The sequence below is a fragment of the Lithobates pipiens genome, unplaced genomic scaffold (genome assembly GCF_037356315.1).
Source record: "Lithobates pipiens isolate NorthernLeopardFrog02 unplaced genomic scaffold, aLitPip1_a1.2 Scaffold_37, whole genome shotgun sequence".
Taxonomy (NCBI): Eukaryota; Metazoa; Chordata; class Amphibia; order Anura; family Ranidae; genus Lithobates; species Lithobates pipiens.
This window is the reverse complement of record NW_027507825.1, coordinates 21,036,466-21,050,942: the sequence shown is the minus strand read 5'-3', so window position 1 is coordinate 21,050,942 and position 14,477 is coordinate 21,036,466. Positions and strand designations below refer to the sequence as shown.

At 44.9% G+C, this 14,477-nt stretch overlaps 1 protein-coding gene across 3 annotated transcripts in view; it reads right to left on the bottom strand.

The window, feature by feature from the left end:
- TMEM179 (transmembrane protein 179) overlaps window positions 1–14,098 on the bottom strand; it is a 64,555-nt gene extending 50,457 nt beyond the window's left edge. For all 3 annotated transcript variants that reach the window (XR_013269960.1, XR_013269959.1, XM_077466811.1), the window contains exons 1-2: window positions 13,761–14,098; window positions 7,064–7,201 (exon numbers count right to left, since the gene is read on the bottom strand). Coding sequence is in view for 1 of the 3 variants with exons in the window: in XM_077466811.1 (XP_077322937.1) it covers window positions 7,064–7,201; window positions 13,761–14,065 (443 nt within the window). In the remaining 2 variants the exon portion in view is untranslated. The remainder of the gene's footprint in view (window positions 1–7,063; window positions 7,202–13,760) is intronic.
- Between the last annotated feature and the right edge of the window lie 379 nt (window positions 14,099–14,477).

The window sequence follows — 14,477 nt, the reverse complement described above, 5'->3', positions numbered from 1 at the left end:
AACCAGTGGGTGGCAGTGTAGGGGTTAAGTGTGTCCTAGGGGCATGTTACTAACTGTGGGGGGCGTGGCTGTGTGTTAGTGAACACTGATCTCTGCTCCAATCACAGGAAGCAGAGATCAGTGTCACTTGTTGCTAGGCAGAACGGGGAGATGCTGTTTACTTCCGCATCTCCCCGTTCAGCTTCCCCATGAGACGATCGCGGGTATCCCCGTGGCGATCGAGTCCTCGGGACCCGCGACCGGACTCGTGGCACTGCGGCAATTTCAAATGGACATACCTGTACGCCAATTTAAATTTGCCTGTCCGTGCCATTCTGCCGACGTACATGGTCGCGCGCCGGTCGGAAAGCGGTTAAAGTGTAATTAAACCCATGTATTTATTGATCAAAAATTATCAATAAATACCTGATGCTCATAATCACTATGAGACCTGTCTTCTGTAGTCTGCAAAAAACACCTGGTTGATCCCGCTATTTTCTGTCTCCCTCTCCTGTTCATGTCCTCACTGCAGTTGGGGATTTTGCAGAGCAGTGTTGGCAGCTCAGCACATGCTCAGTTTTCAGTGAGTTTCTATGCTGAGCATTTCCTTCCTATCACATCTGAGCAGCCCATGTGACGTCAGAGTGACACATGTGGGCATATACATGGTGTTAAAAGACAGCCCACTCCCTCCTCCATACCCTTTAACCAGCTAAGCACAATGGGGTGGGATATTACATCTTGATTGATGGAGGCTTCCCCTTATTCTAAGACACGGGCTGAAATCTGTCCACACCATGTTATTGGCAAAAATAAAAAGATTTGATGTCAAATATATATTTCTATGACCATTTAAAACAGTTTACTGATGTTAAATATTTATTTTTACTCTGTATCCCAAAAGCTGCTTTTTTTCTTTTTTGAACATGTGACCAACAGCAGAGGACTAAAAACTCCTCCTGGCACTGTTTCCCTGCAGACAGGGTGGGAAAGATCTGAGTCATGTGACTGCTGTACAGTATATAATTAGGAAAAAGGTACTTGGATTTTTCTTTTGTTATTAAAATAATTACAGTGCCATCATCCACATACAGAAATAGAAGGGACAATGTAAATTAACCACTTGCTGACCAGCCACCACAGTTTTACTGTGGCAGAATGGCACGGCTGGGCGAAACAACATTATGTTATGTCAGTTCACCCTGTGGACACTAGGGGAACGCGCGCTGTTCAACCCCCGCCCCGAAATGAAAAGCGATCTGTCATCTCCCCTCGGCAGTCCCATCCCCACTTCAGTTAGAACACAGTTAACCCCTTGATCGCCCCCTCGTGTTTAACATCTTCACTGCCAGTGACATTTTTACTGTAATCAGTGCATTTTTATAGCCCTGATCGCTGTATAAATGCCAATGGTCCCAAAAATGTGTCAAAAGTGTCTGATGTGTCCATCATAATGACCACAAATAAAAAAAAAAAAATAATAAAAAAAATCGCTGATCGCCACCATTACTAGTAAAAAAAAAAAAAAATAATAATAAAAATGCTATAAATATATCCCCTATTTTGTAGATGCACTAACCTTTGCGCAAACCAATCAATATACACTTATTGCAATTTTTATTACCAAAAATATGTAGAAGAATACATATCGCCCTAAACTGAGGAAAAAATTTGTTTAAAAAAAAAAAAAAAAAATGGGGATATTTATTATAGCAAAAAGTACAAAATATTGTGTTTTTTTTTTCAAAATTGTCGCTCTTTTTTGTTTATAACATAAAAAATAAAAACCGCAGAGATGAACAAATACCACCAAAAGCTCTATTTGTGGGAAAACAAGGGAATTTTGTTTCAGTGCAATGCTGCAAGACCGCGCAATTTTTCAGTTAAAGCGACGCAGTGCCGAATCGCAAAAAATGGCCCCCGGTCATTCAGCGGCCAAATCTTCCGGGGCTGAAGCGGTTAAATTGTGTGTGTTTAGTATCAATTCAAGAATCTCTTATTTTGACCAGACTGGTGAAAGGAAAAGGTTCACAATAAACTGACAAGTGCTCACATTTGTTGGGTTGCTATAAAGAACAAAATATAATTAGTCTTTGCTCTTCTTAGATATGATTTTTATCCAGGCATGGAGGAGTATCCAACAAAATGTAATTTATAGAGCCAGCTTATAGATTTCAGACTGTCAGTGTGATATTAGGCTCCAGGCTTAAGTCATATAGTCCGGTAAATCTTCACTTAAAAGGATTGGAATCAAATTAATTGTAAAGAGCCAGAGAGTGACCGTTGATACGCTTTTGGGATTAGTAAGACCTAATGCTAACCATAAGGACTGCAGTGCTGACGGTAGAGCACCACGCCACGGGGATTTAATGCAAACCTTTCCTAATAGCATTAAAGGACCTGTCACTGCTAACCTTCTTCTGAAAATACTAGTTACCTGGTTATAATGTAGAACCTCAGGCTTCAATAGTTTCAGTGACCAAAGCCAGAAGTAGTATGCCTATCAGGCAGGTTGGAGAGAAATCAGGGAGCTTCTTGTCTGCTTACTTGTTTCTGAGTCAGTGACTCTAATGCCGCGTACACACGATCGGAATTCCAGCCAGAAAAAGACAGATGAGAGCTTTTCATCTGAAAATGCGACCGTGTGTAGGCTCCATCGGAAAATTTAGCTGTCCGAATTCCCACCAGCCAAAAATTTGATAGCGTGTTCTCAATTTTCCCGACGGAAAAACTTTCTATCGGTAATTCTGATCGTGTGTATGCAATCCCGATACGCCTAAAAATCACGCATGCTCAGATTCAACTACGAGATGGAAGCTATTGGCTACTGGCTATTGAACTTCCTTTTTCTAGTCACGTCGTACGTGTTGTACGTCACCGCGTTCTAAACGATCGGAATTTGGTGTGTCCGTGTGTAGGCAAGACAGCTTGAGACGAATTCCGTCTGGAAAACCGAGGAAAATTCCGATCGTGCATACGCGGCATTAGGGCAATTTCACACTGGGACAGGCAGGCTGTTATTTTTAGTGGCGCTTTAGCATAGTTTTTGTAGTGCTTTTTCGCCCGCTAATGGCCGGAAAAGGGGTCAAAGGCGCCACTGCTGGGGCTTCGGCGGCGCTGCCCACTGATTTCAACGGGCAGTGGCAACTTAGGAGCAGTGTATACCCCGCTCCTACAGTGCCTCAAAGATGCTGCTTGCAGGACTTTTTTGAGCAAAATGCCAGCGCACCGCTCCAGTGTGAAAGCCCTCGGCGCTTTACAGGCACAATTTTTAGCGCTACAGCGCCTGTACAGCTCCTCAGTGTGAAAGCAGCCTTAGGGCTCATATACACTGCTGCTGGTAAACGGACGTTTAGAAACAGTTGGGCATTTTTTTTTCAACTGCTCCTGAACTCTCCTCTAGGTTATCTTATCAGTGCATGTACACAGGGCCGTTTATAGTAGTTTTTAGGCTGTTGAGTTTAGAGGCTTTTTTTTTGGAACGCTAAAATATGGGTTCAGAAGCTGAGTTTGGAGGCATTTCAAGAGCCAAAGCATCAGGAGTGTGCGGGAGCATGTGACAGAATGTACTATTAATTGCGCAGGCTTCGTGTAGAGCTCATGAACAGCTGTTCATGTTCGGACACTTTCAGGATGTCCTTTGTCCCCCGTACTGCGCAAGTGCTGAGCCTGCACAGTACAGGGAGGACACTATCTGATGGGGGGGACACCGGCACTGGGGAGCTACAGCTCCGTGATGTCGTCATGGAGGCGGGGAAGAGGACTCCAGTGGCAATCTGTGAAGCTCTGGTGACCTCCATGCCCAAGAGGGTTAAGGCAGTGCTGGAAAATAATGGTGGCCACACAAAATATTGACATTTTTGGCCCAATTTGGACATTCTCACTTTGGGGTGTACTTAATTTTGTTGCCAGCGGTTTAGACATTAATGACTGTGAAGAGAACAAGAGGTACTGGGCGGGATTATTGCGGTGCTATAGAAATAGAGAAACTATATAATATAAAAATAGAAAAAGGTTTTATTTAATATAATGATAAAAAAATATTTTTTTGAATGAAGATAAATTAGAGATTTTGAAAACACAGATAACAATATCAGTACAATAATTAAGAGTACAAATAACCACAATCCGTCAATTAGTTCAAATCGAAAACTTCTTGGCTATTCTGATGGAATCCCGACATGTTTCGCCTACTACAAAAAATTTTTCACAGTGAATCTCTTTTCTTGTTTTATACACTAATCTATGTCAATTCACTGGCTCCCCTGAAGAAGCCTATGTGTAGGCGAAACATGTCGGGATTCCATCAGAATAGCCAAGAAGTTTTCGATTTGAACTAATTGACGGATTGTGGTTATTTGTACTCTTAATTATTGTACTGATAATGTTATCTGTGTTTTCAAAATCTCGAATTTATCTTCATTCAAAAAAAAATATTTTTTTATCATTATATTAAATAAAACCTTTTTCTATTTTTATATTATATAGTTTCTCTATTTCTATAGCACCGCAATAATCCCGCCCAGTACCTCTTGTTCTCTTCACTTTGTCTAAATTGGGATGAGGTGTGCTGATAAATTTTTGCCCGACCTGGTTTTCTCTCCTTCTTTACATTAATGGCTGTGTGTTGAGTTATTTTGAGGGGACAGCAAATTGACACTGTTATACAAGCTGTACACTCACTACTTTACATTGTAGACAAGTGTCATTTCTTCAGTGTTGTCACATGAAAAGATATAATAAAGTATTTACAAAAATGTGAGGGGTGTACTCACTTTTGTGAGATACTGTGTGTGTAATATATATATATATATATATATATATATATATATATATATATATATATATATATATATATATATATATTACAGCTGCACGTTTCTGGCCAAAATGAGAATCACAATTTTTTTGCTTAGAATAAAAAGATCACGATTTTCACAACATAAAATCTTTCACATTATACAAAAAAAATAAAAAATAAAAAAAAATGGGCTAACTGTACTGTTTCTTTTTTTGTTTTTTTGTTTTATTTTAATTCATTAAAAAAAAAAAATAATGCATTTGAAAGACCGCTGCGCAAACACAGTGTGACATAAAATATTGCAACAACCACCATTTTATTCTCTAGGGTGTCTACTAAAAATATATATATAATGTTTGGGGATTCCAAGTAATTTTTTAGCAAAAAACAAAAACATAATTTTAACTTAAAACAAACAAATGACAGAAAAAAGGTTTCGTGTTTAAGTGGTTAAACATTTTTCACTTACACACAAAGTCTATTCCATTGACAAAATTGTTACAATGTTTATACTTTAGTTCAATTGATAAAAAATGTTTTGATTCTTGGCAGACTGCCCCATATTTTCTCTTCCTTTCTTTTGAGGGCTGTGGCTTCAGAAGAGCAGAGAGAATTCTTTGCATAGAAAGAATTGGGAAACACTTTAATCAAGATCGCGATAACGATTCTTGACGATTAATTGTGCAGCTCTAATATATACACACACACACACACACACACACTTTACACAAAGACACAGAGAGAGAGAGAAAGACAAAGAGAAATTGGGAGATACATGGAGGCTTTGTTTGCTGATGTCCTGGCACTAGCCTAGGAAAAAATGTAAATCAAGACTTCTGACTTTTCTCCAACCTTCCTGATATACATAATATTCCAGGTCGATGAACTATTAGCTCTTGTACACACGGTCGGAGATTCCCGACGGAATGTGTCCTATCGGACCGTTTTGTCGGATATTCTGACTGTGTGTGGTCTCCATCGGACTGTTTCCATCGGAATATCCGACGGACCAACTTTTCCAACTTACCGGTAAAATTTTCCGACAAAATGCTCCTATCGGACATACTCCGATCATGTGTAGCCTACTCCGACGGACAAAGTGCCACGCATGCTCAGATCAAATTCCTAGACCAAAGCTATTGGCTACTAGACTGAACGTAGTCCCGTTGTCACGAAATAACGTCATCACGTTATGTACAATCGGATTTTCCGACAACTTTGTCCGACCGTGTGTATGCAAGAGTTTCGGACAAAATCCGTCGAACAAAATCCAACTGATTTGGTTGTCAGAATGTCCGACCGTGTGTACAAGGGCTAAGAGATATTTACAGTACTTAGGTACAATTAAAAAGAAAGACTTTGCTTCCTCTTTACTTCCTCTTCCTCGGCACAATTACTCCTAATGATACCAACAATGGGGCACCATTTCTCCCAATGATACCAATTATGGGACACAATTCCTCCCACTAACACAAAAGATGGGGCATTGTTTTTTTTTTTCTCACTGATGTCGGGACCTTTTCCACCGCCAATAGCCACAGTCTGGTCCCCCCCCCCCCCCTAAAGTCTGAAGCACAGTAACCTTTTCCGGAATTAATCAGTCGCAATTACTCCGACGGATTTGGTTGTCGGAATCCCCGACCGTGTGTACAAGGGCTTACAGGCATTCGGTGGCCAATATTCCAGTATTTCCAGAAGAAGGTCAGAACTGGCAACGCCTGTCCCAGATAGCAAGCAATTGAGCTGCAAGTTTGAAAATGACTTGCTAAGCTATTGCTAGACTTGCCGGTCTTCACAAGTTTGCTGCACAATTGCAGCAAGTCCGCATTGCATGACTCCAGATCAACGTTCTTTGCAAACATTCTGCAAATCTGCTGCAAGTTCTGGTTCAGTTATCTTGTGCAGTCATGTAGTGTAGTCATCCCACCACAGGGGGGGGTCACTGTGACTTGCAGAGCTCTTGCTGTAGACTCTCCACTGCAACTTTGCTCTTTCTAGAGACTTACCACGCAAAAGTTGCTACAAACTGGAAAAGCGTCAACTAGAACTTGTGCTTCAAGTGCTCTGCAAGTGTACAACTTGCCAGTGAAAATGAGCAGCAAGTTAACAGACTTAAAATATTATTGCTCTCTGGGGATGGGTTTACTTCAAGTGGATACCAATCACACATATGTCCACAAAAACATGAAAAAAAATAAAATAAAACGGTAGACTTGCTATTAAAATGAATTTCTCATTTTCAACTCATACATAAAAGGACAGACATAAATCTTTTCTACCAACCTGTTGGGCATACTTCCTTTCTCCGTAATTGCGTCGCACCACATGTTAAACCCAACGCTGACGATGGTGCTGGCAATAAAGGTAACGAAAACCACAAAGGAGCTGATCAGCATATTTAGGAAGGTGTAAAAGAAAGAGCTGTAATAAAAAAAGAAAAAAAAAGAAAGGCAATATAACTCATGGGAAACTTAAAGAACGCCATAAGCAGACGCTCCAAACAGCATCCAGCCAGCACAGAGCAGGAATAAGTGCTCTCTTAAGGCATCTGTTTTAATTAATAACACAGAGGAGAGACGGGAAGACTTGAGATTACTCTGCCCGAGCCTCATTATCCTTGTCACTTAAATACTCTCATTTTTTTTTTATCTAATGAGATTCTACATCATAAATCCTAAACCATCTTCTAAACATGTATCCTATTGCTCAGCCACAAACGCGTAGAAGACAGGATTCGACACTTACCATAATTAAAGTACGCAGCTGTCCTACATGTTTGTCTTGAATGTTGTTATAGAGGACTATAAAAAAAAAAGACTTAAAGGGGTTGTAAAGGTAAATGTTTTTTCACCTTAATGCATTCTATGCATTAAGGTGAAAAAACATCTGACACTGCCGGCGCACCCAGTCCCCCCGTTTTACTTACCTGACCCCTCGAAAATCCCGCGCTCGCCCCTGCCGTCCTCTTCGCCGCTCAGCCTGGTCGCTGATTGGCTGGAGTGGATGGATTGAAAGCAGCGCAGCCATTGGCTCGCGCTGCTGTCAATCACATCCAAAGACGCAGCGCACCGGGGGCGGGGCCTTGTGATACAGCGAGCGGCTATAGCCGCCGGCTGTCTCACGGGAGCGCGCCCGCAGGTGCTTCTCACCAATGCGAGGGAGCACGCATGAACGTGAGAAGCACCTGCGGGAGGAAGCAGAGACAGCCGCCGAGGGACCCCAGAAGAGCAGGTTCGGGGCCACTCTGTGCAAAATGAGTGGCACAGTGGAGGTAAGTATAACATGTTTGTTATTTAAAAAAAATAAAAAATTTTACTTTACAATCCCTTTAAAGCAGAACTAAAGCCATGAACAAAAAAAAAAAAAATGTTTAAATATTTTAGTTTTCCATTCTTCAGATATGATGGCTGCATTCATTTTTATTTTTTGGGGCGGAGATCGTTTTCAGCAAGTACAGGAAATACCCATTGATCGTGCCATAAATACAACGTCCTATCACTTCCTGCAGGCTTAACCTCCCTGGCGGTGTTCCCGAGTCTGGCTCGGGGTGGAATATCAGTACCATTAGCGGTAACACCCCCCCCCCCCCCCCCCGAGCCAGACTCGGGGTCAAATCGCAGGATACAAGGAAAGTTATTTACCTTGTCCCCTGGATCCTGCGATGTCCTCCCCGCTGTGTGTGCGCTCGAGTTGTCTCCTCGCTCGATTCACACATTGCCGAGCAGGGGCGGTGCTACCACTAGGCAAACTAGGCAGCTGCCTAGGGGCGCCGGCCACTGGTTTTCCTACTCTCTTCTCTCTACAACAAGCAACTAAGTGGACAGCCACCGAACAGTTAAGACTGCATGGCACAGCGGGAGACCCTCACTCGAGTATAAGCTGAGGGGGCTTTCTCAGCATTAAAAAATGTTCTGAAAAAGTTGGCTTATACTCAATTATACTTATAAGTTGGCTTATACTCAATTATACTTATAAGTTGGCTTATACTCAATTATACTTATAAGTTGGCTTATACTCAATTATACTTATAAGTTGGCTTATACTCAATTATACTTATAAGTTGGCTTATACTCAATTATACTTATAAGTTGGCTTATACTCAATTTCTATGTTTTTGGATAGTAAAAAGAAAGTGCAGCATCTAGAAGAAACTCACCAAAATGACATAAGATAACATAAAAAAGTGTCCTTACGATGACTTCAATCTAAGGCCGCGTACACGGGCGGATTGTCTGCCCAACTAAGTTCGTCAGACAATCCGACAGACAGTCCGTTCAACTTTTGAATGAACGGACTTGACCACACACGATGAACAGACAGTCCGCTGAAACCTTGCGCGATGACGTGAACGGCACGTACGACGGGACTAGAAATTCGACGTCCGATACACTGCAATGCAACCTTCGGCGTGTAAATCCTTTCTGAGCATGCGCCATACTTAGTCCGTCCAACTTGCCTACACACGAGCGGACTGTCCGCTGAAACCAAGTTTGGACGGACAATATTACGGAAATTCCGAAAGACTTAGTCCGCCAGACTGTCCGCTGAAAAAGTCCGCTGAAGCCCACACACGAGCGGATTGTTGGGCAGACAATCCGCCCGTGTGTACGCGGCCTAAGCCACCAATTCTAAAACATCTAATGCCGTGTACACACAACCGGACTTTTCGACAGCAAAGGGCTTCATCAAGCCTTTTCTGTCGAAAAATCTGATGGACTTTAGAAATAAAACACGTTTCAAATCTTTCCGCCGGAACCAGTTCCTATCGAGAAAACCGCCCGTCTGTATGCAGGTCTGAAGGACCAACAACGATGCAAGGGCAGCTATTGGCTATTGAACTTCCTTATTCTAGTCCCGTCGTACTTTTTTCGCCTTAAACGATCGGACTTTGGTGTGATTGTGTGTAGACAAGTCCGTTTCAGCGGAACTCCGTCGAAAAGTCAGTTGAAAAGTCCATCAGAGTTCCTTTCCGACGCAGAGTCCAGTCGTGTGTACGCGGCATTAGAGTTGTCCAGTAACCACCAACTTTTAAAGCGTATCCCTGACCAAAACTTTCCTTTTTAGTTCTGAATTGGGTTGGGGGAGGGTTGGAACCCCTATCAGGTTTGTATTGCGCTTTGCGTTCCAGCTGGGGAGATTTACCCTCTTTATTCATCTTGATGACCATTGTCGCCCAGACAAAAAGCAATGGTGAATTCAAACTTGGGAGTTCCTTTAGTTGGCACCTGTTTCAGCGGCAACCATCTCCCTTTACTTCTGGGAGTTTTTCCCCTCACTTCTTTTTGTTCCTTTGGAGTAGAACGTGAAGGGAAAATCTCCCCATTAAACCATAGGCAGCAAAAATAAAACAGATAAAGGGTTTAAGGGTGTTAGCCATTCCATGCTTAATCTGAAACTAAACTGTAAACGAAACTGTAAACTAAACTGTAAACTGTAAACTAAACTGACTGTAGATACATTCTAACCAGTTCCCCACCGGTGCACGCCGATGTACGTCGGCAGAATGGCACGGGCAGGCATATTGGCGTACAGGTACGTCCATTTTTAAATGCCGCCCTGCCATCGGGTGCGCGCCACCGGTGGCACGCTCGCGCGTCGGTCAGGACCCCCGTGAGTCCGGTCGCGGGTCCCGCGGACTCAATCGCCGCGGCGATACCCGCGATCGTCTCACGGGGCGGCTGAACAGGGAGGTGCCATTATAAACAGCATCTCCCCGTTCTGCCTAGCAACAAAGTGATGCTAATCTCTGCTCCATGTGATTGGAGCAGAGATCACTGTTCACTAAAAGAAAGCCCAGCCCCCCCACAGTTAGTAACACACCCCTAGGAACACTTAACCCCTACACTGCCACACCCTGGTTAACCCCTTCATTGCCAGTGTCATTTACACAGGAATCACTGCATTTATATAGCACTGATTGCTGTATAAATGACAATGGTCCCAAAAATGTGTCAAAAATGTCCGATGGGTCCCCCACAATGTCACAGTCACAATAAAAATCGCTGATTGCTGCCATTACTAGTAAAAAAAAAGATTATTCATAAAAATGCCATAAAACTATCCACTATTTTGTAAACGCTTTAATTTTTAGCGCAAACCAATCAATAATCGCTTATTGCGATTTTTTTACCAAAAATATGTAGAAGAATACGTATCGGCCTAAACTGAGGGGAAATTTTTTTTTTTTATATATTTTTGGGGGATATTTATTATAACAAAAAGTAAAAAATAATGCGTTTTTTTCAAAATTGTCGCTCTATTTTTGTTTATAGCGCAAAAAATAAAAACCACAGGGGTGATCAAATACCACCAAAAGAAAGCTCTATTTGTGGGAAAAAAAGGACGTCAATTTTGTTTGGGAACCACGTCGCACGACCGCGCAATTATCAGTTAAAACTACGCAGTGCCGAATTGCAAAAAGTGGTCTGGTCTTAAGCCTGCAAAATGGTCCGGGCTGAAAGTGGTTAAGGATGGCCATAGGTCACATGAAGGACATGACCCCTCAGATTATTGAGTATCAGATGCTTGGGAGCAGATTCAGGGTGGCGTGGAAAATGTGGTTCTGTCCACAATTCTATTGATCTTTGGAGTTGAATATAGATAATCAGTGTGAGAAGGCTCAACACAACCAGATAATTCTATTAGGCACATCAGCACTTCTGGCATAGACCTGCAAACACAGCAAGAGCCCAATGGTTCTACACAGATTGTAATACAAGGCAGAATGGAGAAGAACCAGGAAAAAAATTCAACAGATATATGAAGATGTGATACAGGAGAGAATGGGATGGAGAAGTGAGAGGGATGGAGGAGAGAGAGGGAATGGAGAAGAGAAATAGGGGTGAAGAAGAGAGGGAGATGGAGGAGAGAAAGGCGATGGAGAAGACAGATGGTGGAGGAGAAAGGGGAATGGAGGAGAGAGGGGAGATAGAAGAGAGGGAGGATGGAGGATAGAGGAGGGTGATGGAGAAGGGAGGGTGGAGGGATAGAGGAGAGAGGGGGTGGAGGAGAGGGGAGGGTGGGGGAGAGGGGAGGGTGGAGGAGAGACAGGGGTGGAGGAGAGAGGGGGAGATGGAGGAGAGGGGGAGATGGAGGAGAAGGGGGGTGGAGGAGAGAGGGGGGATGTGGAGAGGGAGGTGGAGATGAGGGGGGGGTGGAGAATAGGGGGGATTTGAGGAGAGAGGAGGGTGGAGGAGAAGAGGGGGATGGAGAAGAGAGGGGGTAGAGGAGAGAGGGGTGTGGAGGGGGGGTGGAGGAGAGAGGGGGATGTAGGGGAGAGGGGGGATGGAGAAGGGGGGTGGAAGAGAGTGGGGATGGAGGAGAAGGGGGTGGAGGAGAAGGGGGGATAGAGGAGAGGGAGGATGGAGGAGAGAGGGGATGGAAGAGAGAGGGGATGGAAGAGAGAGGGGATGGAAGAGAGAGGGGATGGAAGAGAGGGGGGATGGAGGAGAGAGGGGATGGAAGAGAGAGGGGATGGAGGAGAGGGGGGATGGAGGAGAGAGGGGGATGTAGGGGAGAGGGGGGATGGAGAGAGGGGATGGAAGAGAGAGGGGATAGAGGAGAGGGGGGGTGGAGGAGAGAGTGGGGATGGAGGAGAGAGTGGGGATGGAGGAGAAGGGGGGTGGAGAGGGGGGATGGAGGAGAGGGAGGGGTCGAGGAGAGAGGGGTGGAGGTGAGGAGGAGGGTGGAGGTGAGAGGGGTGGAGGTGAGAGGGGAGGTGGAGAGGGGGGTGGAGGAGAGGGGTGATGGAGGAGAGGGGGGTGGAGAGAGGGGGGATGGAGGAGAGGGGGTGAGGGAGAGGGGGGATGGAGGAGAGAGGGGGATGGAAAGGGGGATGAAGGAGAGAGACAGCAAAGTAAAAAAAGACAGGAGAGAAAGAAAAAGAGAGGAGGGGAGAAGAGAGAAGATAGATGGAGAGAAGAAGGAGCTATAAGTTGAATGTGAATGGAGAGGAGATACATTGTATTGTATATGGAGGGAGGTGATGAGATACATTGTATATGGAGGGAGGAGAGGAGAGGAGATACATTGTATATGGAGGGAGGAGAGGAGATACATTGTATATGGAGGGAGGAGAGGAGAGGAGATACATTGTATATGAGGGAGGAGAGGAGATACATTGTATATGTGTATATGGAGGGAGGAGAGGAGAGGAGATACATTGTATATGGAGGGAGGAGAGGAGATACATTGTATATGGAGGGAGGAGAGGAGATACATTGTATATGGAGGGAGGAGAGGAGAGGAGATACATTGTATATGGAGGGAGGAGAGGAGATACATTGTATATGTGTATATGGAGGGAGGAGAGGAGAGGAGATACATTGTATATGGAGGGAGGAGAGGAGATACATTGTATATGGAGGGAGGAGAGGAGATACATTGTATATGGAGGGAGGAGAGGAGATGAGATACATTGTATATGGAGGGAGGAGAGGAGATACATTGTATATGGAGGGAGGAGAGGAGAGGAGATACATTGTATATGGAGGGAGGAGAGGAGATACATTGTATATGGAGGGAGGAGAGGAGATACATTGTATATGGAGGGAAGAGAGGAGACACATTGGATGTGGAGGGAGGAGAGGAGATACATTGTATATGTGTATATGGAGGGAGGAGAGGAGATACATTGTATATGGAGGGAGGAGAGGAGAGGAGATACATTGTATATGGAGGGAGGAGAGGAGATACATTGTATATGGAGGGAAGAGAGGAGACACATTGGATGTGGAGGGAGGAGAGGAGATACATTGTATATGTGTATATGGAGGGAGGAGAGGAGATACATTGTATATGGAGGGAGGAGAGGAGAGGAGATACATTGTATATGGAGGGAGGAGAGGAGATACATTGTATATGGAGGGAGGAGATGGTCGCTGTCCGTGGTGCTGAAATCTCAGACGGTCCATCCCGCCCGTCCCCCCGTCCCCCTGTACTCCCCGGTCCCCGTACTCCCCGGTCCTCCCCCGGTACTCACTGGTCGTGGCCCTTGCAGAGGAGGAAGAGGGACCTCCAGGCCTGCAGAGCGGCGGCCAGCAGGGAGAGGAGTCCGGAGAAGACGCTGAAGCGGCAGGCGCTCTCCGGTCCCCACTCGTCCACAGTGAAGTGTTCCCGGTTCTCCAGGGACACGTTCCCGCTCAGCCACACGCCCTCGGTGAAGAGAAGACATTTGCCGTGGAAGTCGGCGCTGTTCTCGGAGAGCGGGATGACGGCGATGAAGCTGAAGAGGAAGGCCAAGAAATAGAGAATACACTGAGCGAAGAGGAAATTGTTCATCGCCATCTTCACCGCCAGGAGCCACACTGAGCATGCGCGGAGAGGAGGAAGAGAAAGAGGAGGGAGAGAGGAGAGGGGGTGATGAGAGAGGAGGGAGGGGGGAGGAGAGAGAGGAGAGGGGGTGATGAGAGAGGAGGGAGGGGGGAAGAGAGAGATGAGGGAGGGAGAGAGAGAGAGATGAGGGAGGGAGATGAGATGAGAGAGGAGGGAGAGAGAGAGGGAGAGAGATGAGGGAGGGAGGGAGAGAGAGAGAGATGAGGGAGGGAGGGGGAGAGAGAGAGAGAAGGGAGAGAGGTGAGGGAGAGAGATGAGGGAGGGAGAGAGAAAGAGGAGGGAGAGAGGAGGGAGGGAGAAAGGAGGGAGGGAAAGAGAGAGATGAGGGAGGGAGAGAGAGAGAGGAAGAGAGATGAGGGAGGGA